This window comes from Coturnix japonica, chromosome 6 (assembly GCF_054131305.1).
Source record: "Coturnix japonica strain WE chromosome 6, WE-NBRP24, whole genome shotgun sequence".
NCBI classification, from domain to species: domain Eukaryota; kingdom Metazoa; phylum Chordata; class Aves; order Galliformes; family Phasianidae; genus Coturnix; species Coturnix japonica.
The window spans coordinates 29,114,925-29,142,554 of NC_140668.1; the positions used below are offsets into that span (position 1 = coordinate 29,114,925).

General features: G+C 38.8%; 1 protein-coding gene across 9 annotated transcripts; it reads left to right on the plus strand.

The window, feature by feature from the left end:
- Positions 1-700: 700 nt before the first annotated feature.
- Positions 701-27,630, plus strand: MYLK3 (myosin light chain kinase 3). 9 transcript variants are annotated; one of them, XM_085551056.1, is made up of 14 exons: positions 701-822; positions 12,954-13,044; positions 13,721-13,855; positions 13,946-14,150; positions 16,052-16,617; positions 18,119-18,224; positions 19,581-19,674; positions 19,981-20,090; positions 21,142-21,283; positions 21,922-21,992; positions 22,741-22,869; positions 23,888-24,040; positions 24,753-24,885; positions 26,194-27,630. In XM_085551056.1, the coding sequence occupies exons 1-14, from the start codon at positions 814-816 to the stop codon at positions 26,263-26,265; spliced, it is 2,016 nt and encodes a 671-aa protein (XP_085407182.1). In that variant the 5' UTR covers positions 701-813; the 3' UTR covers positions 26,266-27,630. The 9 variants fall into 9 exon arrangements, with proteins under 9 accessions (XP_085407182.1, XP_015729452.2, XP_015729450.2 ...); XM_085551055.1 differs by lacking the exon at positions 701-822 and adding an exon at positions 1,527-1,669; XM_085551057.1 differs by lacking the exon at positions 701-822 and adding an exon at positions 2,459-2,508.

A 27,630-nucleotide genomic window follows, 5' to 3' on the forward strand; every position in this document is an offset into this window, starting at 1 on the left:
GCCTTTTTAATGGCTGTAATGTTTGCTGTTTTAATGAGATCTGTAATTCATAGAAACAGTTACATATGGAGGTGTAAAAACAAACAAAACTTGAGAGCAGTGTTTAAGAGCCTCATACTGGTGTGGGCACACTTCTCTCCTGTTGAGAGTAGCTGGGTAGTGTTCCTTGTGTAAATGCCAGGAATACTGCTCTAAGGCCTGCAACAGACTTTTCATATCATAGGATGGCTTGAGTTAGAAGGGACCTTGAAGATCATCGAGTTCCAAACCCCATGCTGGGAGCAAAGTATGGAGGCAAAATGGCTCAGCAACAGTCTCACTACTTGGAAGACACAATTTTTTCTTGTACCACTATGTGGAGCTAGCTCATGTCTGAATAGTTTGAGGCAGTTTTGACTTTTGGGGCTGGTTCTGTCTTTTAAAGGTCTCATAGCAGGATATTAGACTACTAACCCTTTGGTAGAACTACCTCACCTCTGTGGGCTGCAGTCAAATTATCCTGCACCCCAGGCAACCCCTGGCCTTTTCACTTGTTTGTTGAATGGCCTGATAAACATTCCTTGCCAGGCAGTTTTAAAAAAAAAGTTTCCAGCACAGTAAGCACAGCCATCTTATCCCTGGCTTTTGCCCCCATGACTCATTCGTCTTTATTCCTATTTTTGTCTGTAATTACATTAATTTTGTTTTGTTTTTAACAGCATGTTGGTTGTCTTGCTGTACAACTCCAGGTGAAAATGAAGCTCATGTTTTTGCTGTGAGAGGAGTAGCTGGTTCTCTACCCACACTTCTGGACCTGACATCTCTTAGTCCGTAATGATAAAGGTACTGTGTCTTATCCCTGTTACCTACCTATCTGTTTTAGAGGAGAGCTGATGTGCACTCATTCTGCAGTAACACACAATTATATTTTGGTTTAATCAGTGAAGGTGTGGTCCATGCTAAATCCAGATATTGCTCCCTAAGCAACTTGTCTGTCTGCGCAAATGTCACGGTCTACTCATTCCTGATATGAATTCTGATAGAGGATGAGTATTTGTCCTTTTTAGTTTATTCTTTTTGATCCCAATGCTTCTGCCTTATAGCTTAAGAAATTTGTAATGGAAGAAATGTTTTCCTACAGTCATGTTTTGAAAACAAGTATCATCTGACAGTAATCAGTGTCACTGAACAAAGCGGTTAGAAAAACAACAGCCCTGTCACTATTTATCTGACACAAACATGCTGTCCATGATAGAACTAATGCAAAGTTAAGTATGGCAAAAATAAGTTAAGGAGCAGATAAATGCAAAAAAGGGACTCTTAAGTGACTTCTGGAGATTCAGATGTCATCTTCTGTTATGTTGCTTCTGTGTCTTACAGTAGCTGTTATCAGTAGTTCAGGAAGTGAGCTGCTGAGATGCAGATAAAATTTAGTACTGCTGATAAGGAAGTGAAATGATTGAAATGCCTGGTGTAGTGCTAGATAAGATGAAATGCCTAGTATATCACAGAAGCAAAATTCTAGCAAGATCCAGTGAGGCTGTACAGCCTAGAAGGCTTTAGGCTACCTGGGTGACCACCGTACAATCAAAACAAAATGGGAACTTTATACCAGGAAACCTCTCTGCACAGATCTCTTCGTTTAAGCATGGGAGGATTTTGTGTTTCCGATAACATCAAGAGGTTTACAGTAAGTATTTTGTTGTACCCGTAGTTTGGAAGTAAAAATTGACTGGATGTGACAGTATTGGCTACTGTGCCTTTTGTGAAGTGGTGTGTGTTGGATGTTCTTAGCCGCTTTGTGCAGTGTTTTCGCTTGCAGAGCACCAGCTGATGTTGAGGAGGGGCTTCTGAAATGCTTTGTGCAGGCTTTGCCTTTGTAAAGAAATAAGTTTCTGTGAGAGCCTTGACACATTAAAACTTTTCATCCAAATGATGTGTTTGTATGATGTCTGACTGACATTCAGATTATATGGAAGTCAGTTGTTACAACTTTTGCTTTACTAATCGTATGTCTGAGAACTGTAAGACCATTAATATGCCAGGAAGGCTTACACAGGGTGATTTCGTGAGGACCCGAATTCTGCATCAGCCCATTTAAGCTAATGCGATCAACTGAAGCACTGTGTGCTTAACACCTCAAATGTGTGTTCTGTGGTAGGATGTAAAAGTTGTAAAAAGAACGCTATTGAGGAAATGAAGTGAGTCTGTCTCCAAAAAAATACCATTTACTGACAGTCTACTAACACTGCAAAAAGAGGCAGATATTGAGACAGTACTGGTGGAACAGAGAATAGTAATCTACTTTTCCACCACTTTAAGCTATCCATCAAACAGCAGTGTTGAATGCTATCTGTAGAGTTAGGTTTTGGTTGCTATAGATGCAGGGAGTCTGGGGAAAACAAAGCTTGTATTTCCTTCCATTTGCATGTTATTCTACTACTTAGAAAAACTTGAGCCTTTACCATCCAGGCAGAAGCAGAAACATAAACTTAAGCAAGCTTAAAAAGAATACCATGCGATTCTGTGGTAAGGATGTTCAGTTAATGATTTTTTAGGAAGCTGTGTTGTCATGCAAAACAAGCATTGCAGCAGATAGTGGGTTTTGTTGGTTTGCTGTTTGAAGAGGCCATTCTTTCAAAATTTTGAGGAAAGGATTGTCTCATAGGTCTTATGTGATAATGGCTCTAATGGACTTTAATAAAGAACTTGTATTTGTAGTTATCTTCATTCCCTAATGAGACAGTAGACTAGGTGAACTAAATAAGATCTAGAAGAGTTGGAGAAATTAACAGATTTTCTTCAACAGATAGAATTTTATTCCATTCTGTGAATATATTAAATTCGCTATGTAACATTATGGCCAACAGTACAATGTGATTTTTATCATATTGTTTGAATTTATTGTGTAAGATTTTATTACATGAGGAAATAGGATAGCTCAGAAAGCTAGTAGATATACATCATATGGGGGGGGTATTGATTTATTGTCTATTTATATTAGCAAAACAGGAAAAATGGATTTAATTGAATACACTAATCAGCTGTTCTTCATATTGAACAGATAATGTTGTATTTAAATTGCTGAAATTGAGCTTCTGGCTAAAGACAAGTCTTAAATATGAAATATGTGCTTGTGAATTTCTTTTAATTGCCTTTGTTTTTGACAAGACAAACTTCTGGACAATTAATTTTTGTTTGTTCCTGTGGAAATTAAAATAAAATGTATTCCAGGAAGAATTATAGGAATTGGCTTTAGAACCACAAAAGCAACTTACCCAGGGATTTATTTTTATTTTTATTTTTTTTTTGGGACTAGTGATGTCTCAGGAAAAGATGATCAATACTGCAGTTATCTGTGTTGTTCTGTGGCTTAGCTCTCTGCAGCCCAGGATTAGTATTTCTCAGTAACATGAAGGCTGTGCTGGGGTTCAGAATATCTAATTTCTCTCTAATTCATCTGTTGGGTGACTGAGTAATACTTTTATATTCAGTGACTCAGTTTCCCTTTCTTTATAACTGATGATAATAGTACTTCCCTTCTGAAAATGTATAAGGTCTAGAGGTAGAAACTGTCTTAGATTTAGTTTGATTTTTATAATTGGTTTTCCTTGTCCTTCATGAGCTAAGAATCAAAAGTATCTTGATTTTTGGTTGTTTTGTACTGGGTTGTTATCTCAGACCATCACACCAAACTCATTATGATTATCAATTGGAAAATTATTCTTTATGTTGTTCACAAAGCTAATAGTTCAATTTTATGCAACAGTATGAAAGGAAAGATGCTTTTGAAGAATACAACCAGCAGAAAAGCACATAAGATCAAATAGTGTCTTGGACCATGCATGCAACTTTTACTAGAACTGGTAAGAACTGCTTTAATCCAGGAACTTGCTATTAAGCGTAGTGAGATCTCTCTTCTCCTGCATGGAGTAGCAGCTTGTAAATTGGGTCTGAATCTGTTCTGGCAGGAGCTAGAGAGTGTATGTATTCTTTTAATATTACTTGTTGCAACTTGGAGCTTGTTGTTTGCTTGTTTGTTGACTGTAGTCTCTTTCTGGCTTAGACTTGATGATCTGCCCGCTTGCACTGAAATGGCTGACTCAGCTGGTCCTGGTGTTATGGAAGGATTTGTAATGATAGTTGACTCTGAAAACTGATAAAAGTGTTTAGAGATTGCTTGAAAACTTGTGTTATTGCTCAGATATAAAATGGAAGATGTCTCCTGAAACTTATGCTTAAGCAGTAAGACAAAGGATTTGGTTGTTGAACTGATTTAAAGTTTTTGTTAGGAGAGATGGCAAAAGGTGTGTTCTAACACATCTGAAGACTGGGTTGCCTTTTGAAGATCTTTTGCGCATCTGGTATGAATGCTGCATTCTATGTATATTGTTTTTAGCTGGACATATAAACCTTTACCTAAAGGAATGTGAGTGGCTTAATTGCAGGTATTTGATTATCTGGGAAGAGATTGTAAAAACCACCAGCTTTTGTGCTTAAGTTCCCTTACTCTGAGTCCTTTTTTGAAGCAGAACTTGTCTTGAGGCTAAGCCTGAACTGATGTAGTTATTCCCGTGTTTGAATGACGTCAAACCAAAATGTCAGAGAGATCAGAATCAGCAGGTGAATATAGCACAGAACAGATTTCATTATAGGAGAGATGACTATTTGTTCCATCTTAAATTTCCTTAATGTGGTATTTTGGTTATTACTGTAGAGTGGCAATGTCAAGAAGTGCTCTTTTTAATAAATGAGTGAATTCCTCTGCTGTGTTTCTGGTTTAGATTTTCACCAAAAACAACTTAACCATTATTAGTAAGTTTCAACTGGGATGGAATTGTTTTCTTTGGAGTGTCTGGTATGATGCTATGTTTTGGTTCTGGGAGGAAATGATTATTGCAAATTAGCAAGTTAGTGGTGTTTTGTGAATTCTTCTCATAATCTTTTAAACTTGAATCTAAAAAAAAAATGTATATTTTCAAAGTAGGAAGGAAACAGAAGATAACAAGGCAGTGCCATTTGGTGATTCCCTCTTCTCTTACAAAGGCATGCTGCTCATAAAGCAGAGACTTTGAGGGCTCTGTCAGAAAGCCAATGATATTCCAAGCCAGCAAGAATATTTGTGCTGGTTTTACTCTACGTTGGTGCAAATTCTGGGTTATGCATGGTCTTCCTCTGAAAAATTGACTGTCTAGAAATAACCCTTTCTTGTGCAACAGATCTGAGAGGCCTTATCTCATCACTTCAGTGGCAAGGATTTCCTTTAACTGTTTTTATTCCTACTGGCCTTACTGTGCAATCAAGTCTTACTCTTGTAAATGAGAAAGCATCTTGCAAATGAGAGGCAAAGCAATTTAATAGTGGATTTGAATCAGCAGGCGTTACTGGGAACTGACAGCATTTGATGTAAAATCACTGAAATTCAGAAGAAGCAGAACCAGCAGCAGGACTTCTCTATTCGGCTTCCGAAGAGCTCTTTGCTGGAAGATGTGGAGGGATGGGAAATTTTACCAGTGGCAGCCTTCTGGTCCAGGCTGGTAAAATGTTTTGGTAGATGTTTGGATAAAAAAGAAAAGAATGGAAATTAAAAGCAGTGAGACATCTTAGTGCATTTTCTGTGGGCAACAGACTTGATGGTAAGAGGTCATGACTCGGGGTCAGTTGAATAAATGTGGACAGGCAACAGGTGCTTTCTTGGCCTCCTGAGAGGAAAGTAACCTGGAGGAAGAATGCAGAGGGTCTTGTTAAGCCGTGTGGGTGGGTGATAGGCTGTTATCTAGAAATCTTGTTACTTTGATGTAAATTAAATGTCATAATTTTATCTGTTCAGCTATCTGCTGTCAGCTGCTTGACAGGGATGCATTAAGATATTCCTCATGATCTCAAGTTCCATTAATGTGTCCTTAGCCGCTGTCTATGAGCATTATGACTTACTGTGTTAACAGTTTTCTGTCACTAAACGTGCATAGAAAGGTAACAAAGAGTTTATGTAATGAATGTTCATACTATGTTGGGGTGATGCTGTAGTAAAGTGGAACTTTTGCCTGCTAGGCAGTATTTAAATGTGTCATGCTGGGGTCAGATGGGGAGACTGGTAGTGCTTTATAGACATTTGCACTATGCAGGTGGGTTTCAACCAACAGCTGACATGAATAATACATTAAATGTCAGGTTCTTGGCCTTTTAAAGCAGGTGTGGTCCAGTTCTTGGTACGTCACTTTTTGTCTGATCACATCAGGAAGCCCCACTATTTCATGGACAGGTTTATCCAAGCTGTATGGCGTATTTTGACCTTGGAAGTTATTTTTCTATATTAAGTTGAAACCTGTTTTAGTACTTGTCATTTGTCCTGAGAATTGCTATCTTACTGAACCACTTTTCTGTGGATGTGATTTACTGTTTTTCGCGTGGGAAATGTACTGGTTGTGGGAAGTTACTCACTGGTGGAGAGCTTAGTTTTGCAGAAGTTTATGTATCTTAAAGTTTAGCTACCTCTTCATTTGCTCAGGGGAGAATTAATTTTGTGTTCATGAGCAGCAGAGACTAGATATGGGTTAAGAAGGCTTTCAGCACAGCTTGAAAAGGTTGCCTGCTGGCCACTGAATATGTAAAGGATATTTATTAGGTTTTTTTGCATGAGTAACATTCAGTAGCTGTAGCCAAATTTTGAATTTGTCTGCTGTCTTTTGCTTTTTTTTGTAGGGACTGAATATTTACCACATCTGGTTCTTCATCTTCTTAGAACTCTGAATTGCAACCTTTGCAAACTTCTCCATTTACCTGCATATTTTTAGTTGTCTCCAGTTATACTGTGTTACTGGAGGCAATGCAATAATCTAATGAGATGATCTGTTTGAGCAGCTGGTTTTAACCTCTGTGACATTTCTTGTTTGGGATATAAGCCTCTGGTATTACTTTAGTACATGCTGTAGATTTTTTTTCTTCTCTGTTTAGTTCATCTTTGTTCCTATTGCAAATGTTTTTTTCATTCTTTTGTGTCAGAGCTAGCAAAGAGGGATCTTAGCTCACCTGCTGCATAGTAGATTCTTAAACCATTCTTTCTGTTGAATGCAAATATTTCTCTTGTCTCCTGACATCAGTCTTTCACAACTGGGAGTGTGCGTGGGACTGAAGCCAAAGTGGAATAAACTCTCATTTGCCTCTTGAGGATAGAAGATTCTTTGGCATCATCAGTTGAAGGTCACTTGTAGTTCTGGTTCTCCAGAATTTGTGTACTTTTTTTTCATGCTCTCCTGAGATACTTGATAGCCTGGAGATGTTTTAAAGATATTCTGAGATATTTTAAAGGTATCCCAAAAGTTTATTTTAGTTCAGCTCTTGATGGGATGGAGGTAGCTGCCTGCAAACTCCAGATCACAGTGCTTATTTCCTAGTAATGGGAGACAAAAAGTGTAAGAATCTTTATTCTGAGTTTGCATTCAGACTGTGATGTGGCTCGCCAGTTTTATTTGCCAATGACAATGTGGGGTGCTTGAGCAGAGCTCTGCTATGCACAGTGGTCCTGTGTTAAATTGCTGTTAATCATTACTTGTACAACATTTCACATTCCTCAGATGTAATTTGGAAAGTATTGGACATGAAACAATTTCTGTAGCAGTGTCTGAATACAACACATTATATGCTATGGGTTCTTATGAAGTAAGGGTGAGTTTAATAGGTTAGTGTGTTTCTCAGAGTAAAGACACTTTTGTGTGTGGTATAAGGATGCATACACACTGACTTGCAGTGTGTGAGTTTTAGTATTAAAAGACTGGAATCTGTCAATGAAATAATGTGCTCTCTTTGAGCTGCTTCAGTGAGATGTGAACATTAGGCACTAAATGGTCTGAACAAAAATTACCTTCTGCTGTAATTTAGAGCAAAGGGAATAAAATAATTCTGCCTATACTTAAGTGTATTTTCACCCTGTAGTAGAAATGCTATGTCATGGCCTGAAGCAGTGATGGAGCTATTGGTGGGAAGGCAGCGCCCACCCAGGTGAGCTCAGGTGCATGCAATGTACCTGAGTGACTGGAAGGGGTGGAGCCAGGATGTGCCCCTTCACAGACCTCATTTAAGGGTTGGCCATGGAGATAAGGGTGTCACTTGCTGGCTATCCCTGCCTACCTGAGGCCTTCAAAAAGTAAGCAGCTCTTTTCTTTCATTTCTGTATCCGTGGCTGCTGCATTTGGTCTCGTTCCCATTTGTTGCAGCCAAAGACTTTGCCACCCTGCTGATATCATGCAATTATAGCTTTCCTAAGACAAGACAATCAGTTGAATTCATTTAGGACAGTTTTTCTTTGTGTGTTTAACAGCCTTTAAAAAGTTGGGAGAAGGAAGGGGGGGAAATTAAGTCACTTTGTGAGTGATGTTTTAAATTTCTCACTATAGACCAACTGATGTTTCCTTTTTCTTTGTCCATCACCCTGCCTGTAATTTTGCAGGTGCTTTTACATCGCTACTTACATCCTGCTATGTGTCTGTATGTTGAACAGCTGTATCTGAATAGGAGTCAGCTTTGGCTGTCTTTTCTCTGCATGTACATTAGAGAATCCTAGCAAGGAGTATTCTCTTACAGAAGTGGCAAGGACTATTTACTTTCATAAAAGGGTAATTTTAATATTGCTACTACTGACTCTGTATTGCGTAGAGAAAGGATTTTAATTTCTGTGGTGACTTATCTCATACAGCGAATTCACTTAAGTAATTATGACTTCTTTTTGTATGCTCATTCTGAAAAATGGAAGGGATTGGAGACAAAGAGGTGCTCTGTATTGCAAAGCATTCAAGAGTGTGGAGATTGTGCAAGTATGAAATGACTGCTTTTCTGTTCTCTAGTGAGTGTTGTAGGCACACTAATGTAATTCAGAAGTGAAAGGAAGTCAGTAATAAATCCATAGTATGTCTAATTTAGTAATTTTGTTGGACTTGCTCTGTGCCCTCATGAAGACTTCTGCTTGGTTCACAAACACAGCCTGGGAGAAAGATATAATTTTAGAAGTTTCAGTTGACAAAGACACGCTGGTGCTGGATACGTATTTCAGATCCTTGTCATTGTACTCTATTTTTAAATTCAAGTGCCAGCCAACCTAACAAGCACAGCTTGTGTCTCTGCTGGGTGTCCTGTGTCTGTGCTGGAAAGCAGAACTCTTCCAACCCTTAGCGCAGCGCCACCACACTTATTTCTGTATTTGTTGTGTTTACTTAGGAGAAATGTTCCAGCAAGTTCTTTTTTGTATCACAGAACTAAAACTGGTCACAAAAACAGTGGTCCTCTGTACAGAGGTCTGCTTAGGCATTGGCAATTGTTAAGATGCTTGCCTATCAGCAGCCACTTCAGAAAGAATTTTAAATGGTCTTGTGACGTCAAGGAGGCCCAAGAAAATATAGCCTGGTGCCAAATTACCTCCATTGTTGAGAGCATGCAGTAAGAAATAGATAACACAGAAGTAAATCATTTGTGCAATAGCTATCTAATGATACGCTCTAGCAACTCCAATAAGTGAGATTGTCTGGTGTAGGCATAGCTAAAGAAGATTAACTTTCAGGCCCTCGTTTTCTAATTTATGATTAATGAAAAGCCAGCCTAATCTATCTAATATCCTCCTGTCTGGACAGAATGTCTGCGGGTAGCTTGGATGTGGCAGAGGGAAATGCCTTGACCAAATTACAGCCTATAAAAGTGAACAATTTTAGTATAATGGATAAAAAACTGAATCTATTGAATGAGAAGATGGACAAAATGTTGAGTTTCCAAGAAGACCTGACGGGCAAACTGCAACGAGTTAAAGCTGTTGAGGATATAGAAAAGGGCATTAACAAGCTAACGGTATCCAGAGAAGCTCTCGATGAGACAGGTGAAATGGAAAAAGGCCTAAAGGTATCGGACAATCCTCACCAGACTGATACGCAGAGCATATGCTCAGAAGTATTGAAATTGATGAAAATTGCCCAGCTTGATGCCTTGAAGCACAAGGAGAGACTGGCAAAGATAGAGGGAAGGATTGAAACACTGGATAAAGTGATTACACTAATGGGAGAAGTATTAAAAAATTCTAAAGTAGTGGATTTTATTCTCAAAGGCGTTGTGCCCTGGAAGAAGGGAAGTCTACTGGAAAGCTTTGTTGAGGTTGGTTTTCTTTTACTAGTCTTGATGAAGTGCTTTGTAAAGCAACAAGTCTCTCCTGATGATTCTTTTTTGCGTAACGTTTGTAATTCAGGTTTTCGTTTTAGAATTGCTGTTGCAGGTTACTGCCACAACCTCTAAGTTATAAGCATTTTGAGGCAGACATAGTCTTAAAATGTACCTGAAAATACCTAAAGTCCTAAGAGTGTGCCAGGCAATCCCGTAACAAGCATGAAAAACAGATTCCTACTATAAAAGATTCAGCTTCTAATGGTGCCTGAAGATCAGCAATGTCATTCACGTTGGTGACAGAGCTGAGGTTCCAGTGGAAGGTAGGAATAATAATGTACCATGAAGTATTTACTGAAGGAAGCTGCTTCTATTTTCTTCATAGATCATGAACTCTGAAAGCATTAAAAGTTTTGAAAATTCATGCTGACTGTTGTTTATATGACCGAGCAGCTTTGTATGTTTTCAGATACTTAAGTTGTCTTTAGCCATGTCTTTATGATGAACCTGTGACTTCATGAACTGTATCGGCATCGTTCACTCCTCAAATCAAGTAGCTCTTGTGGTTTTGCATGTGCGGTATCCATCAGTTCTTTGATAACAATTCTAAAGCATTTCCTAATTACTAAAGATAGTGAGGAAGGAACAGGTAAGACTGAAATATAGTTGATATGGTATTTGGAACTGATCGAACTTGCTTTCTGAAAGTAAAGTGTTTAGAATTAGTTGCGGTCAATGGGAGTGGAGTCTTCATGATGACTTGTGTTCTGTTACTGGCTGAAAAAAATACAAGTGTGAGGGAGAGCTCCGTGAGTTGAAATGTTTGTCCATTCCAAGAGTCTCCTACAGTCAGTTTCTAAGTGAACAGTAAGGAGGGATATAGATAACTGCAATTAGAGCAGCACCGGAGGAACGTTTCCCACAGACTTGTAGCGTTCAGTCAGGATTAATCATTAGTTAGCTAGTGGTACTACCTTATCAATGTTAGTGAAAAAGAAGGTCTGAGGTCATAAATTCAAGATATGTGAATGGGGACTCAGATGAGAGGTGCGGTGACCTGATGAACTGGGGTTAGGTGGAGATCTCTGTCCCAAGATTTGACTGCTGCCTTGGATGAAGAACTCACAAAGTGTATTGGGCAAGTAAACTGTTTGGAGCTAACTCCACTTTTTCTGAAGTACCACAGTTGTTCTCCTTTCTTGTTACTGGGAAGCTTTTGAAATTGAAGCATGAGATTAGTTCTAAGACTTTAGGATATGTCTGTGCTTTGATCACGGGCTGCTGAGTAGTCTGATATTTGAACTCGTTTTAAATTGGAGAGGTAGTAAATTTACGTGACCTAGCTGGAGTAATGTGGAGGAAAGCGTGGGTGAATTTAAAAATTCAGCTTGTGCTGAGCCCTGTGTTAACTTTGGTCCGTTTTTTTTTGGGCCGTTTTGTAATGTGTCCAAAAAGATTCATGGTTGTGTTGGGGTTGAACACAAAGTATTTTCTCCTTGCGTGTTGCTATTTTCCAACCTATGCTGTTTTGTAATGACACGCTGCTTATCACAGTTGGCTTTGTACAAGGTTACTAAGAATGGGGGTGGGAGTGGGGAGGTCATGTTTTCATTTTTTGGTGAAGCTGTTGGCTGATGGTATGACAGCATTCCTGGGATGCCATAGGAATGCTTATGGAAGGAGCGTTCAAAGTTGAGTCAAATTGATAAAAGGCTGTGAACGGAGCTTTATAAGATCTAGGCCGCTTTTTTATTTAACAAAACAGCAACAAGCAACAAAATAAACAACAGAAAAAAATTAAGCTGTCCCTTATCCAAGGCTTTTTTTGCACATAGGACTTTGCAAGTAAATGTTCCCCATGGTTGTTGTTGCGGGTTTGCTTGGAGCTGTGGTAAAGATGGTAACAGGATTTTACTTTCTGGGGCTTTTTATTCTTGTGGTGGGGGAAAAGGCTGGAGGGAGGTGTTCTGTAGTGGAATTCATAAGGTTGTAGCATGAAAAATGCAGTGACTGTTTTTACTTGCAAGAAAAAGGAGATGGTTTGCAGCAGACTTCTAATTGAGTATCTGCAGGAAAAATTTGAGATGTTCCTTGTTGGCTTATATGAATGAGAATAAGAGGCTGCTTATCACTAGATTTAAATAGGCCACAAGATGTTATATCTTTTCCTATTTTTGTATATTGCTTTGTGCAAATATCTTATTGCTAATGTATTGCTTTGTGAAGTGTTACAGTGATGCTGTTACAAAACAAAAAAAGTCTTCTCAGTGCTGTGTTAATTGCAGGATGAAATTTGCTTAAAGTAGAAAAAAACAACTTATTTTTAACCATACTAAAGGTAACTGATATGAGAGTTATAATAAGAAATAGGGGTTCCTTGTATAACCTCTATCACTGCTCAAATAATGAATCTCTAGATGTCTTAAGGCAAATATATCACTGTATCTGCAACAACATCTTTCAGCCAACAGTCAACAAGTATTGGAAATACAAAATGATTTCATCTTTAATAATTGTGTTTCACATGACATGGCATGGTTTTAAATCATATGAGCAAGGGTGACTTGAGGCAGAATGTCTTATAAAGGACATTTTGGGAAGCAGTGACATTACCTAAGATGTTACTCTGTGCCATCTTGCTTTAGAAGTATGCCTTTTTGTAAAAGTAGGGAGAGATCAAAAAAAAGTGGAGGGGAAAAAAAAAAAGCAGAAGTAACAAAAAAATTAAAGTTGTTTGTTGTTAATACCCATTTTACAGGGTCTCAACTTATGAGGTTAGAGAAACCCAGTGAAAATTAAACACCCTTGAGTGTAACTGTTGTTTTTGTCTTTTTCAGGCCAAGGAAAAGCTCGAAGAGAGTGGTTCAAAACCGAAGCATGTACTTAGTAACAGAGGAACCCAAACTGAAAGCAGTGAGCCTTCTGAAGGTGTGTATCACTCTGGGCGTGCTACCATCTTTGGCTCTAGGATGTGCTGCAGACCAACTAGAAACTGAATAGCCTGCCATTTTCCACTAAATGTACTACAGAGGAATTACTATGAATGAGTTATTGAGAAAATAGTAATGTTCTCTTCTTCTTTGTAATCTGTCTCTTAAATCAACCCCTCCGGAAACCTTGAAGCACATGAAATTAAAAGCAGCATCTTTGCTTGGCTATGCTGTTTCCTTTTTTTGGTATTACAGTGATCTGAATTAAGAGAGCACTCCTGGTTTGGAGGTACAGCAGAGGTGTGGCAGTATCACCTAGGAGACAGCTCCCAAATTTTTGTCTTAGTACAGCTCGAAGAGCATTTTCTTCCCCCTTTGGAACAGGGGTGTATTAACATTACAAACATGTTTTTGTTTTTTATAAACAAGTTTAATTGCCACATCAGCGCTAGATTCTTTAGGGTGTAGCTGTCTGGACATTGCCGTATCACATCCATTATTAATACCTGTGAAGTTGCAATGCCATGAATGTGAGCTTAGTAGACCTGTTGTCCACAGAAAATGTCAGCAGGTCCCTTAAATTATGGGTGTGTATGTTGAGTGGGTGTGTTACTTCCTCTTTTTTTGTTACCGCTTCTGCCATGGATAGCTTATTAATGTTGTGTTTCACTCAGATAGTAAAACTGGGAAAAAATTGGATGAAAATAGTGGAGGATGCAAGAAGGTGAATGCTTCAAGTGCTGTTGCCCACAAAGCTGACTCCAGACCCCAGACTAAAGAGAGGACAGCACAGCAGAAAGCAGTGGAAGGTACTGGAAAAGCGTGGAGCTGTCAACAGCAGAAAGATGTCGGTGTCAAAGCTTTGAATCAACATAATAGTCTTCCCTTTGTGAATCAAGATCATGTAGGCAACCAAGATGTTCCTGTTAAAGCTCGCAATATGGGTAGAGCGCCATGCACAGATGAATGTCACAAGCAGCTTTTTCATCAGAAACTCAAAGAGAATGAAAACAAACCTCCGTCACAGAGTACGGCATTGCAGGAAGCTGTGCCCTCTACATCCCAGGCTATATCTGACACAGGGTGTGAAGTGACACAAACCAGGTAATGGCTTTGCTGGTAGTTTTCTGTATGATCTGAAACCATTCCACATGTTAAAAAAGGAAACGTAACAGATTATTCAAAGGCGTCATCTCCTGCTTAGGCAAGCTCCAGGGGGAAAATGGCCAAGCTGGGGAAGGTGCAGTGGGATCTTATAAACAATTAAGGCAAAAAACTCAAAGTATCAAGAACTCCTTGTGAAGTTTGTCAGAAGCCAGTAAGTTAGAGGGCTAGGCATGGGAGATTTGATGTGATGGGTATTAGAGAAAGGTGACTGCCATTCTGCATCACAAGTAGACGGACCTTATTAGACTACTCTTTTCCAACTTCTCTGTTTCTATAAACATGGGACTGAAAGGAAGTATTTTGTTTCTCTTTATGCCCTAAGTGGTTTTTAAAGCTTTTTTCTTTTTTTCATGCTTTGGTCACCTAAAGATATGACCAGTTTATTCATCTTTTAAATTCTAATAGTCTTATCTTTGGGTAAGATGAGGTGTATATTTTAATTTGAAGTTTCCACCATTGTGGTCTCTTCTCCAACATTCAGGAGCAAATTGTGTACAGCACTTAGAAATTGATATCCCCAAATCTGTTCTTGTAATAGCATTAAGAAACGGGACCTCCCCATGTTTTGCCTCTGGCTCATGAGGCTTCAATAAGTGGAGCTGGGTCCGTACTGCCTTGAAGGCTCCGACATTGAGGCTAGGTCAGGTGTTTGTGAAGAAGCTGATGAACATTTGTTGTCCCCGTGGTGTTTGATGCTGGTTAAAAATGATATGGCAGGAGTGAACTTGCACACAGACAGAAGGTTTTGCAGTGGTTCAGTGGTTTGGCACAGGAGCTATGTGGGTACCAACGTGTTTGGTGTAGAGAGTTAGGAAGCCAACAGAAAACCAGAAGGCAGAACCTAGAGTAAATCCTGGGAAAAGTTCACACTCCTGAACAAGGTCCCTATTATGTTTGTGTGTGAAGTCATGAATGTGGTAAATGCATCTTTAAAATGCATGCTGCTTTTAGTGGAGTCTGTAAGCCCATTCAGAAGTGTCAAAAGAACATTGTGTTCTTCTGTTTGGAGACATGCCCAAGAGTCCTCTTGAGTTCAGGCTTGTCTAGATAGCAGTGGAAGTGTTTGCTCAGAGCAGTGTTCAGTGCTCTGAATAGCTCAGTCCTGGTGCAGTTTAAATTCATAGCACAAGGCAGCAGCTGTGAAAGGTGATAAAACTGAGAAACTTCAGGCTTCTGTTATGCAAAAGCGGAAACACATTTTGTCTGTTTTGTAATGAGGTGGCTCCTTTGAAAGAGGCATTAATTCTGGGGAATTAGGGAAATATTCCAAGTTTTCTAGTAGTTGGAACATCAGGGAGAATAGTATTAACAGGTTGAGAGTTATGGAAGTTATGTTTTTAGCAGAAAGTTGTGGAAAAAATGCTATCCCATAAGACACAGATACGTTTGACTGTGCAAGTCAGCCAGCTGGAGGGAACTGGAATGAATACAAACACTGAGATTTGTAGAGCTGTATGAGCAGTTGGATGCTTGGATACTGAGCCTGTAACTGGTGAAGACGGTCTCTACCAGCTCTTTACCCACAGGAATGATAGCTCATTAGACCAACTGTAATAGATGATAGAAGTTGTATGAGCTTTCTGATGGTGGGGTTAGTACTTTGAAGTTTGCAAGGCATGTTCTGCTCAGGTGAAGCAGTCAAGGATCAAGATCAAGAAAAAATATATCCATGTTTTTCAATGCTTTCTCCTTAGTGTTTTATTTCCTCAGAAGGTTAGTATAATTACACTTCTTTAATACTATAGAAATCTGCATTTTAAGAATTTTCTGAGTTTCTGTGTGAAGTTGTGAAAGAAAGTCTAGGTATCTATGTGAATTGCCAACTGCTTGCTCTGCAGGATAGCCATTGATGTGACTGAAGTGAAAGAAAAGACTGAGATGACCAAAGAAGGAAACTCAAATGATCACAGCCATAAAAATCCCAAAGCAAAATCCCCGTCTTCTTTACCATCAGAAGTGGAAGGATGTAAACAGCTGCCTGGTAAATCCAAACTTGAACAGACTCCAAAGATTATCAGCACTGAATCAAATCAAGAAGCAAAAGAAAAAAAGAAGCAAAATGAACTTGCACCAAAAACAGGGAAGCAACAGCCGCTATTGAACAAGCCCAAGCCAATTAAAAAGGCTGAAGACAAGTCAGAATTAAAATGCAAGCCCATAGTTTCACAGAGTACCACTGCAGCAGGGCCAAAGAAAGATCTGGGAATACAAGTCAAAATTCATCAAGGAACGATAAAAGTAAAAGATTCCGTGGCAGTTACCCACTCTGACAGGAGAGAATCTGAGCCCCACTGTTCAGTGGGAAGTGAAAATGATGTGGGTCAGTGTGCAGGAACAGAGATAGAGAACACTAAGTCATTGGAAGCTGGCAAAGAGCTTTCCACACAGGATGAGATGATCATTGGTAAGCTGCTTTTGCACTGAGTTTGTGCTGTCTGTGTGTATTGTATGTAAAATAATAGCTGGAGTAGTGCATGCTACACCACATGAGTCTTACACTTAAGAGTGTTTAACTCCAATTAAGAGTATAAGCACCACAGATAAGTTTGATGATCAAAACCAAGAGATCAATGTTAGTACAGTTTATTTTAATAGTACTTTTGCTTCAAGAAGGTATTTTGGGTAAAAAAAATTCCTTTCAGATAAAATTAAGCGGAATGTGTATTTCTGCTGAAGAAGTAATATTGACAAAACACAGTCCTTCAGATACAGTATTCATGCATTAAGGTAGAGTAAGTAAACTGGGTGTGCTGCTGCAACTACGGACTGAAGAGAACAGAAGAATATTGCAGGACAAGTGTCTTGTTTGGTCTTTGTGCTGTTGGCCATAGATATCAATTAGTGTGTGAATGCTTCTGTTGTTTCAGGCAGCAGACGTGAAATTCCCAGAATGCGTGTATATGTGTAGATGTCCTGATCCATATCTGATGCTCTCAGCAGTGGCGGCAAGAAAATGAACTTGCATACATGTTAAACTGCCTGCCAGGTTATCTGGAGTTTAACTTTAAAATTACGTTGAATGAGCATCAATGTGAGTGGATGGTAGAATCTTTATCCTAGAAGAGCTTAGACATTAAACATATAATAGTTAAATAATTTAACTCCCAGGAACTGATTAAATTAATCATTTAAATGTTTACAGCGCTTACTATGATGTTGCTAGTAGAAGCTTCCTGAATTAACTGATATCTGTGCTGATATTGTTTATCACTGTTGTGTATTCATGCTGGTTTTCCCAGTTAGCTTATCAAAATGAACAAAAAGGTCAAATATAATTTTATTTATTTTTTTCTGAAACTTCCAGATATTTTTGTTGAGATGCCTCTTTTGTTAATGCATGAGTTCAAACATTAACCTCACTGGGCTCTTTCAGCATTGCTGTGTTAAGACCAACAGGGCTGGGAGGTAGAATCTTGTCCTCAGTGATTGGCCTTTATCCATCATCTTTAGAAGGGTTCTAATGGTAGAAGCCTGTACTTGAAGCAGCAGAGAGATTTTGACTATTTTTTTATCTCCTTTACAACCATCTAGAAATAATGCTTTTAAATCTGATTTAGGTTGTTTTTGTTTTTTTACTTAATGAGAAGCCAAGTGATTGTGTGTGCTCAACTGATTTGCATTTAAAAACGAGCAGTTCCATTGCTTCTGGTATTTTACCTGTGTTTCACTCTAAACATAGTGGAAAGAATTGAATTATTAATGTTTATAGATACTTCACTGCTTGTCTGAATTACAGTAGAAGGTAGGTACCATGAAAATTAAAGGCAATTGAGACTTCTCATTATACTGAGCAAACAAAATAAAATTATATGCGTGCCCTGTGGACTGAGAATGTTGGTGTGAGGGAGATGAAGCTGCAGCGATGATGGAGAAATGTCTCAGTGACCGGGTTTTCTCATCTTTAGATGACAGCCCTTCTCCCCCTGCTCCTTTTGAACATCGCATAGTGAGTGTCAAGCTAACGGAGGTGACAGCATGCTACTCAGTGTGTCGTCATGAAGTCCTTGGAGGGTAAGTCTCTCTGCCCCCTTTTGCTGTACTGCAGGTGGTAGCTAATTGTGAAGACGTGCAGCTTGGGAACTGGTAATTGCCTTCAAATGGCATCAAGATGTGTATGGGAGAGGCACGTGTAAGCTCACTGCAGCCAGAGCAGTTGCTTAGTGGATCGGAATGCTCAGCACTCTCTCTCAGCAGCATGGGGAGTGATGGATACCAGCTTATTTCTTCAATTTACAGTTCTGCGTGGAGCAAAAGGGGTTTAAAATGCATATAACTATTTTTTCATGTATCTTATGAATACTTTCCCCTCAATTTTGATAACATCACTTTCTCCCCACCTTTCTTAGTCCTTTAAGCTTTGAAGAAGTTGTTTTTAACTGATACGGCAAGAAGAGAGTAAATTTGGCCTACAATAATAGAGAAGCAAGAAGAGAGAATGCAGATAACATGCCAGATTGCTCATCTCTTCATCCTCCAGACCTCTGGGGCTACCACAGTTGACCTTTTATGAACCTGTCTGTGGGGCACCTCTAAGTCCCTTAGATTACTGGCTTCTGCCTCAGTTCCATTTTCAGACTCCTGGCTGTGCTTTTGGATGCTATTTGCATTTGTTGTAGTAATCCTGGCTACAGCTGGAGTCTTGAGAAAAAGTCAGCAGACCCTGTTAGGGGTCGGGCAGCTTCCAAAATCTTTATTCCAGCTGAACTTTGTGTTGAAGAAAACTAAGGGGAAAAAATAATTATTTTGACCTTGCATTTATTCTTGACTTGTGGAAAGTGTACAGCTGATTCAGCTTTTGTATTCTTGTCTACTTACATATCTAACAAGAAGGTTTGGTTTACAGATTAATCCAAGTATGAATATGGCTTAAGTATAGGCCTGATGATGCAATAGCAGAAAAAATGATGTTTAGAAATCATCTCAAGGGGAATTAATGTATCTGGGTGACATGGGGGAGAATTTACAACATGCAAGAAATGTGGTTTGTGGAGCAGATACAGTTACTGGTGTTAGTCATTTTAAAAGTTATGAGAGCAAGACAGAAATATCCTTGTTAATATGCCCACTAACACATCACTGGAGGACGGCAAATGGGTACAGTTACAGAACTGAAAAAGAATATCATCAGGTCATCATACCACAGTGAAACGTAGTAATACGAAGGGGCATAATATTTTAATGTAAGCGTTGAACAACTGGCTGGAAAGATAAAACTAATCCTTCATAAGCTGAGAGAAAGAGGAGATTGATGCTGCTGGCCACCTGATTCTGTTCACTTTGTACTGGGCTATTTTTAATCAATGATAAGAATAGTTTGAAAACTCTCTGCAGTGAGTTATTTTCCTATCTTTTGTTTGGTACCAACAGGGGGCGTTTTGGGCAAGTTCATAAGTGCACAGAAGTCTCAACTGGTCTCAATTTGGCAGCCAAAATCATTAAAGTGAAAGGAGCAAAAGAAAAGGTAACTATGTTTCTGTGAACCTAAATGAGTCTGTGCTGTAAACCATGTGAACTGATTCATTTGCACTGAAACTCCCGATAGGTGTCAACGTCTCATTGCATGGTACCAAATGTTAGGACTTGTCTTTTAAAGCAGTAGCTTGGGCCTCATATGAGTGTTGGTCATTTCTAGTGTTTGTGACTAAGCCATGTGTTCACATGAAACCTGTGATATAGCTGCTATAGGATTTTAAATTATGGTATATTCAAATATATTGGACTTAAGGAGCATATTTGCTCTTTATTTATTTATTTATTTATTTTCCAGGAGGAAGTGAAAAATGAAATTAACATCATGAACCAATTAAATCACGTGAATTTGATCCAACTTTATGATGCCTTTGAAGCCAAAAATAATGTGACTTTGATCATGGAATAGTAAGTTTAAATGATTTCGGGAACTGTTGGGATTTGGGGTTTGCTTTGGTCATGAAAGGGAGTGGATAACAATAACTCTGAGGTATGAAAAAGACTTGAGTAGCTTTCCAGCCTGTGAGAGTGTAAGATACACATCTGAAAGGCAGTATTATCATGTTAAAAAATACATACTTAGCAGGATTGCAATTTAAGCAGATGCTAAGGAAGGCAGTTATCTTCAAGCTATGAAGCTAATTACAAAACAATTAATAAACAGGATTTTGCTATGGTTCATTTTTCATTTGAATTTAACCCAGAGGCCCCAACGTTGTCCCTAGCTACCGAATTACACGCAAGCGTTCAGGGTACGTAAAACCTCAGATAAGAAGGAAGTGTGAGAATATAGAAATGACAAAAGGGAGATTTCTTCAAGTACACCTGTTTGGGTTTGTTTGTTTGAAACTGAGTTTCCATTACAAAACAAATTGTTAATTATGCGAAGGAAAAAAGGACACAAAATAGCAAATTTAAATATGAGACATTGTCTCAATCTTTTATTTAAATAATTGTAAATTTTTGCTCTGCAGAACCTTGTCAGATCTGTGCATCTGATGTCATGTTCTATTATTATTTTGTGCAGAATTGGTTTCAGTTGTCAGCTCGGGTAATATGGCTTTCAGTTTTAAAAGTTGAATAGATCGTACAGGTTGCAGAGTTAATTTCCCTAAGCTAATAGGAAGATAATAGTAGATACTTGGTACATTCTATAGATTTTCCAGGTCTGCATTTTGTCTCCAGATTGTGTGCCTTTGAATTTAGGTTTTGATTCTCCCCAGCTTCTTTCTTACAAGTGTTAGCAGTAAGTCTCCCAGTGTGGAAGGCACTTGAGAGTGATACGTAATGTCACACACAAAAATAAGTTTCTTAAAGTCATTTAGTCTGCAGGTACTGTGTATGCTAGTTGTGTTGTTAGGACCTGTGCTAAATTAGAAACTAAGTCTCCAACTTGCAAATAAATGAAATTAATGAGAAATTTCAGTGTTTTTAACACTTCTCTATGTTAAAATTTTAGCCTGGATGGTGGTGAATTATTTGACCGGATCACAGATGAAAACTACAATCTAACAGAGCTGGATGCAATCTTATTTACAAAACAGATTTGTGAAGGAGTCCACTACTTGCACCAGCATTATATTCTCCATTTAGATCTGAAGGTCAGTGATGTCCATCTGTGATGTTGTGGTTTGCACCACTACAGTCTGTAATCGCAATAATTTCTTATTTCATTCATTTAATCTCATAAAGAAATAGACTTCCTTAATCCAACAGCCACAGTGAATGAAGTTCAAGAGAGTATTTTGGCCAGCTCTTCAGTTTTGAGTTTGGAAACTTGCTCTCTCCTTTGAAAAACAGTCACTTGGGGAGGGGGAAATAACAAATAAATGCAAAACAATAGCAAAAACAGAAACAACTTTTTGTCTTCATGAACAAAACAGAGGGTGCATTTGATATGTTTGTTTGACTTTTGTGGTACTACTTTTATAAATTCAGGGGGTAAACCATAACCATCAGTCTGTCTCTGTTGTTGTATATGAAGTGGGTGCTTTTCATTTCAAAATCTATTTATATTCAGTACAGGTATAGTGTTGTGCTGGAGTGGAAGTTAAACTTCCTTACAGGAGGTCCAAAACCAAACCTTTCACTAACTCATTTGCCAGTCAGATCCTTCTCTCTTAATAGGAATAGAAGGAAAAGAAAAAATTATGACTACAGTCTGAGATATTTTTCTTGTTCTTGCTAGGTTTGTGTTTCAGTCACACATTTAACTGAAAGTACTCTTGTATTTTTGTAGCCTGAAAACATATTGTGTGTAAGTCGCACAGGGAACCAGATAAAAATTATTGACTTTGGATTGGCAAGGAGGTAAGTGTTCAGTTATGAATTTACTTTTTTAAAAAAGCCCATTGAATTATGTTATTGGAAGTTCTTATTATATTTTTAATGCATTTATTGGCTCTGAGTTGTTTCCCACAGGTGAATGAGCTAAATCCTATGCTGCTGCAGGCATGAGTTGTGCTGTGTGTGTTAATTATCTAATTACTTTTTCAAGAAGAGTTTCTGTTGAATAAAGATATACCGCTGTTCTCATAGTCCCAAAATGATTCCCCTTCTAAAGCTTTTACTCTAGAGACTCTGTGAAGGACATCCCATGTGAAACATAAAGCCCTCAGAGAAACAGGGGCTTTTCATTGTTCTTCTACTCAGCTTGCTTGAGTTTATTAGAAGAAAGCTGTGGGAACACATTTCTTTTAGGTTGGACAGCGTCTGCTAGATAGGTGGAACCTGGCAGAGAGCATAGCTTCTCTCATTCTGTGACAAGGGTCTATGCAAATTTTATTGCCCTTGGCCTTTTCTTCTGGTTTTACTCAAGCAAGAGGATAACTGGTGGTCTTATGTCTGCAGTCACAGCAGAATTCACTTATTTGTCTTCAAGATCTTAAAAAAGACTTCTAATTAAGGTCTTTAAAAAAGACATTAATGCTGTCCTGGTTGTCTTGGTGACTCTGCTATGCTTGCTCTGTTTTTTTGTACCACGCTTTGATTTCTGCAGATGAGATGCTTGTTTCACCAGCCTGCTCTCAGCACTGATGTCTGTTTCTGTCTGTTAAAGGTACAAACCTCGTGAAAAACTGAAGGTTAATTTTGGAACTCCAGAGTTCTTGGCTCCTGAAGTGGTGAACTATGACTTTGTTTCCTACCCAACAGACATGTGGAGCGTAGGTGTCATCACGTACATGTTGTAAGTATAAGAGGTGGTGGCAATGGCACCAAAGGCTCTATGAGAACAGACCCATGGAGGGTGTCTGTGAAATATTAGTGTGGCAGGCATTGAGCCCATCAGAATGGGACTCCTCCCAGTTTGTGCTGTTAAAAACAAACAAAAAACTTTGAGCTACAGACCTTTAATTTGAAGGTTCCTCACTGTTGGTGTTTAGTCTCTGAGCAACAAATTGCCCTTTTGATAGATATGTAAATGTTCTTCTCCTTTACACCATCTTATTTAGCAAGTTCAAGTGGATCATGTTGTGATTTCTCAGATTTTCCATTTTGATTGGATCCTTGAAGATTTATCTAAATCTTCAGCTTTACATTCTGGTAGTTTTATCAGCTCTCACTCAGTCTGCATCTGCCCAGAGGAATTAATGTTAAGTGCTAGGCCACAGATCATATCCCAAGTGGGAGTAAGACTTTTCTGCTGATGGCAGGATGGCTGTGGAAGGCTCTGGTGAGCGGACTTGGCGTATCAGAATTTTTCACAGATGCTTTCTGTGAATGGAATAAATGGTTTAAACTTCTTAGCCAAGAAGTTACTGAATGAAATAATGAGTTGTTGAAGCAATAAATCTGAGCCTAGAGGCTAATTGAGAACAATGTGCTGTTATTCAGAAACCAGTTTAATTCAAGCCAAACTTGGTTATAAGCTTTGATTTAGGAAAGCTCTCAAGCCCTCCTAGCTTTCCTATTTGGGAAACCACTGAAATAGGTTCTGAGATTCCTGCTGAATTTGTTTTATTAGAGATCCATTAATGGTGCACCCTGACTTAGCTGAGTGTGCTGCTGAGTAGTAACGTTAACAAAACAGATCTTGGCAGGAACTGAAAAGTAGGACTCCCATGTCTGAGAACCCTTCCTCTTAAAAAAAAAAAAAAAAATTAGCCAAAACTATAAAACAGAAGATTCCAGGGAGAAGAAATTCATCTTGCATATAACTATTTATTTCCCACTTCGCTTATTTATTTATTTATTTATTTTTTAAGGCTTAGTGGCCTGTCCCCATTCCTGGGAGAAACTGATGCAGAGACGATGAATTATGTAGTCAATTGCAACTGGGATTTTGATGCAGAAGCTTTTGAACAGCTGTCAGAGGAAGCAAAAGACTTCATTTCCAGGCTACTTGTGAAAGAGAAAAGGTACCTCCTCCTCTGATCATGAGGACAGTGTAGCACCTAATAACATGTATTTCCTTCTAGCACTCTGTTTGAATTACAGTCAACACTGAGAACTTATCATGTGACATTTTCTTTTGCTGTTCTGTGCTTACTGGGCAGTTCCTTAGAAGCAGAAGAGAGGAAATCTGGAAGAGTTTGCTATGTACAACTCTGTCTTTAATATTCCTTCTCTGTGTAAAAGCTGTTTCTTTTGTTACTTTGAATTCTTACAAACCCTGTCATAAGTTGTGGAACTAACTATCTAAGTTTAGGATGAATGAACACTTGTGCTTTTTAAATATGAGGCACTCTCAGAATAGATAGATGGCACCACAACTATTTTTCTTCAGTCATTCTCTCAACGCTAACTTTTTTTGCATAAACTGATGAACCCATACAGCTTCTGTTTCAAAACAAAATTCAAACAAGGTGAAATATAATATTTCAGCATGGGGCAGTCAACCCACTGCACACCCCGTCAGCAGCTTTCACACCACTCATTCCTTGCACTGCAGAGTGCAGGATGAAGTTAGGACTCTACGCACTGGGATGAACAGCATCTCAAGAAGCTTTTCTACTCGCATTAGTTTATTTAAGGCAAATATTTATGCAATCTGTAGGTTGAGGAGCACAAGGTTCAGAGAAAATGGAGAGAAGGACGGCTGTGCTTACATGGTATTTCATTTCCTTGCAGCTACCGCATGAGTGCAACACAGTGTCTGAAGCATGAGTGGTTAAACAATCTACCTGCCAAAGCCAAGAAGTTCAAGCTTCGCCTGAAGTCCCAGTTATTGCTGCAAAGTTACATAGCTCAGAGAAAATGGAAGGTAATTAGCTTGGAAAATCTACCTCCAGAGGGAGAATCAGCTCAGTGCAGGCAGGGCCTGCTTTTTTGCATGCTGGCTCAGTTTTACTAAATTCTTGTAAATGTGAGTTTAGGAATTCTTCTGTTTGTTATTTAAAGTTTTCCTTTTTTTCCTTTACAAATTCAGAGGCTGCTGTTTAGCTTACTCTAATTTTTGCATTGACAACAGTTGTGTTGTTCTTTTGTCACTGCTGGTTTGGGATATGACATAAGGCAGTTCTGTTTCCCGCTGCAGAGAGTTGAAGTCTGGGAGAGGGAGGGAAAAAAATAGGCTTAAAGACATCCAGAGAACTCCTCAGAACCTTTCTGATAAGCCCATGACTTTTCAGAAGTAAACAGTGAGTGAAGAAGTGATAAGAATTTCTACTGGTGTATCTATTGGTTTGTACATAATTGATTCTGGAAGATGAACACAGTCATCTTTTACAAATAAGCAATGGAGGAGATGTCAAGAAAACTCAGGTCCATCTCCTTCTGCCACTGGAGAGTTGTAATCCCTTATCAAGGAGTTGAATCTTATACCTTCTCAACTCTTTAGACTCAATCTGTTTCACTCCTAACGTTTGTGTTTTAAACTCATCATCTAAGACATAATGCTGTAACTCATACTGGTGCAGTTCACAATATCAGCTTTCTGTTCTACAGTAATCAGTGGTTTCTCAGTACAAAGCATTGCATTACCTCCTACTGGCAAGACTCCAGTATCGTACTTCAGAATTCTTAGCATTCATTCTTAGAATTGGTGACAAATAATTTTTTTGCATTGCACTGTGTCTTGAATATCAAGGCCAAAGCTGCTGCAGCCAATGCCCGTTAACCATGCTGTGTCCATAGGTAACCATGTTCCCTACAGTGCAAAGACAAGCACTGAAAGCTGGGCAGCCTTTCCTCAGGCTTTTCTTTGACTTCATTTGGCATTTCTGTGAAGGAGGGGTGCCACTTGACAATAGTATATGAAACTAAGACTTAGGGAGCTGTAGAAAGTCTGTCTCTTGCTTTAAGTGAGCTGATTTACCTGAGACTCAGAGATTGTTTTCTGGCCCTGTACTCAGTTTTCCCAAGAATCACAGAATGGCTGATGTTGGCAGGGACCTCGTTTCCACCCCCCTTTCTCAAGCAGGACCACCTGGAACATGTTGCCTAGGGCCATATCCAGGTGGCTTTTTAGTAACTTGAAGGAGGGAGATGTGTCCTTTCTGTGCAACCTGTTCTACTGCTCAGTCACCATTAAAGTTGTACTCACACTTGGACTGTTCTGTTTTGTTCACAGAAACATTTTTATGTGGTGGCTGCTGCTAACAGACTGAAGAGATTTCAGAGTATGTCTGTCAAGCTTGCATAAGGTTGTAGGAAGCAACTGTCACACTTGAAGATGGATGTGAAACCATAGAAGAAGAATTCAGTATCTTCAATAATTTCTATTCCGTATATAATGTCAAGTTTTGCATCTGTCGTTATCATATATCGTGTTAGTGCTCCCAAAATGTCTCAAAGCAGAGGCACTGAAATGACTTAGGAAAACAGATTATACCTTGTTTTGTACTCGCAAGCTTCTAGTTGTACAGTGACGAACAAATAGGAAGTTAGTGGGGCTGACCTCTTCCTGGAGGCTTTATTCTGAAGATCATTGATGGTCAGTTTTTACCAGCAGTTTTCTGGCTTCTCACATCAAGCATGGGATCTCTAAAGACCTTCCTCACAACTGCTTTGTACATAAACGGTTTTAGTGGACTGCCACAAGAATTGCATAGTGTTTCCCCTCAGGTTTGTTACTGGAGGCAGAAAGATCAAACTTCTGCTTTTGGGAGTAGATAGATAGGTGAAACTGCCACAAATACGAATTAGGCAGTGGCTGCTGGGCTGTTCTGCAAGTATCTCGTTATGTCCAGGGAAGATTGCCAGACATTTCATTTCAGGTTTAAAATGTATAAATGTTTTTCATTGGGTGTGACTACAGCCCTTAGAATTATAATTTTTGAGATATATTTTTTTCCTTTTCAGTGATTGTAATGCATTTCATCTGGAAAGTTGATGTGCAAAACAGATTCTAATGCTGTTCAGTTCCAGAGAAACAGTGTATTGCCAGACTCTGCCTTTGGCTCAGCTGGGAGGTTGAAACCCTTTTTTTTTCCCCAGCTTGCTCTCAAACATTAGACTTTTTCTTCACAATACTAACAGTTCATGATGTCTAAAGAATTGAAGCCACCTACAATTTCTCATCTAAAGGTGTAACATTATTTATTAGACCTATGGTTTCTAGATTCTGTAGATCTCAAAGTAAACTGAACAGGCTCTTTATTAGTGATATTTTCTGGTTTTCCTAAAACTCGCTTTTCAGTGAAGACATTTAGCTGCTGCCAAGCTCCCATTAACTTTATAGACTTTCATATCCCTTAAATTAGCAGAAGTGCTGGTTGCTAATAAAGAGGATTTTAAGAATGCCTTACCCTAGCCTAGTTATCTTTTTTCCACTCTAATGCTTTTCGCTTCTTCTAATTCCTGGATTCTGGACTTGTGCAATTTTTCCACTGTCAAAACTGAAAAATGACTGAAATCCATTGAAGCAATCTTTACAATGTATCACCTTCTGTGAAGGCCCACTTTTGTTCATATTTTCCTCCCACAGTGTTTCTGCATGGTAAATGTGGTTATATTCTTTGGTCTGTATATTTCTGAACTAATACTAATAAATTTCATCATAAAGGAA

What these genes read in the sequence shown, in the direction of transcription:
- MYLK3 (XM_015873962.3), top strand. Translation starts at nt 9,601, where the DNA reads ATGTCTGCGGGTAGCTTGGATGTGGCAGAGGGAAATGCCTTGACCAAA. An exon ending in ACAGGATGAGATGATCATTG is followed by an intron (nt 16,618 to 18,118) that starts GTAAGCTGCTTT and finishes TCTCATCTTTAG; the next exon opens with ATGACAGCCCTTCTCCCCCT. An exon ending in GTGACTTTGATCATGGAATA is followed by an intron (nt 20,091 to 21,141) that starts GTAAGTTTAAAT and finishes TTAAAATTTTAG; the next exon opens with CCTGGATGGTGGTGAATTAT.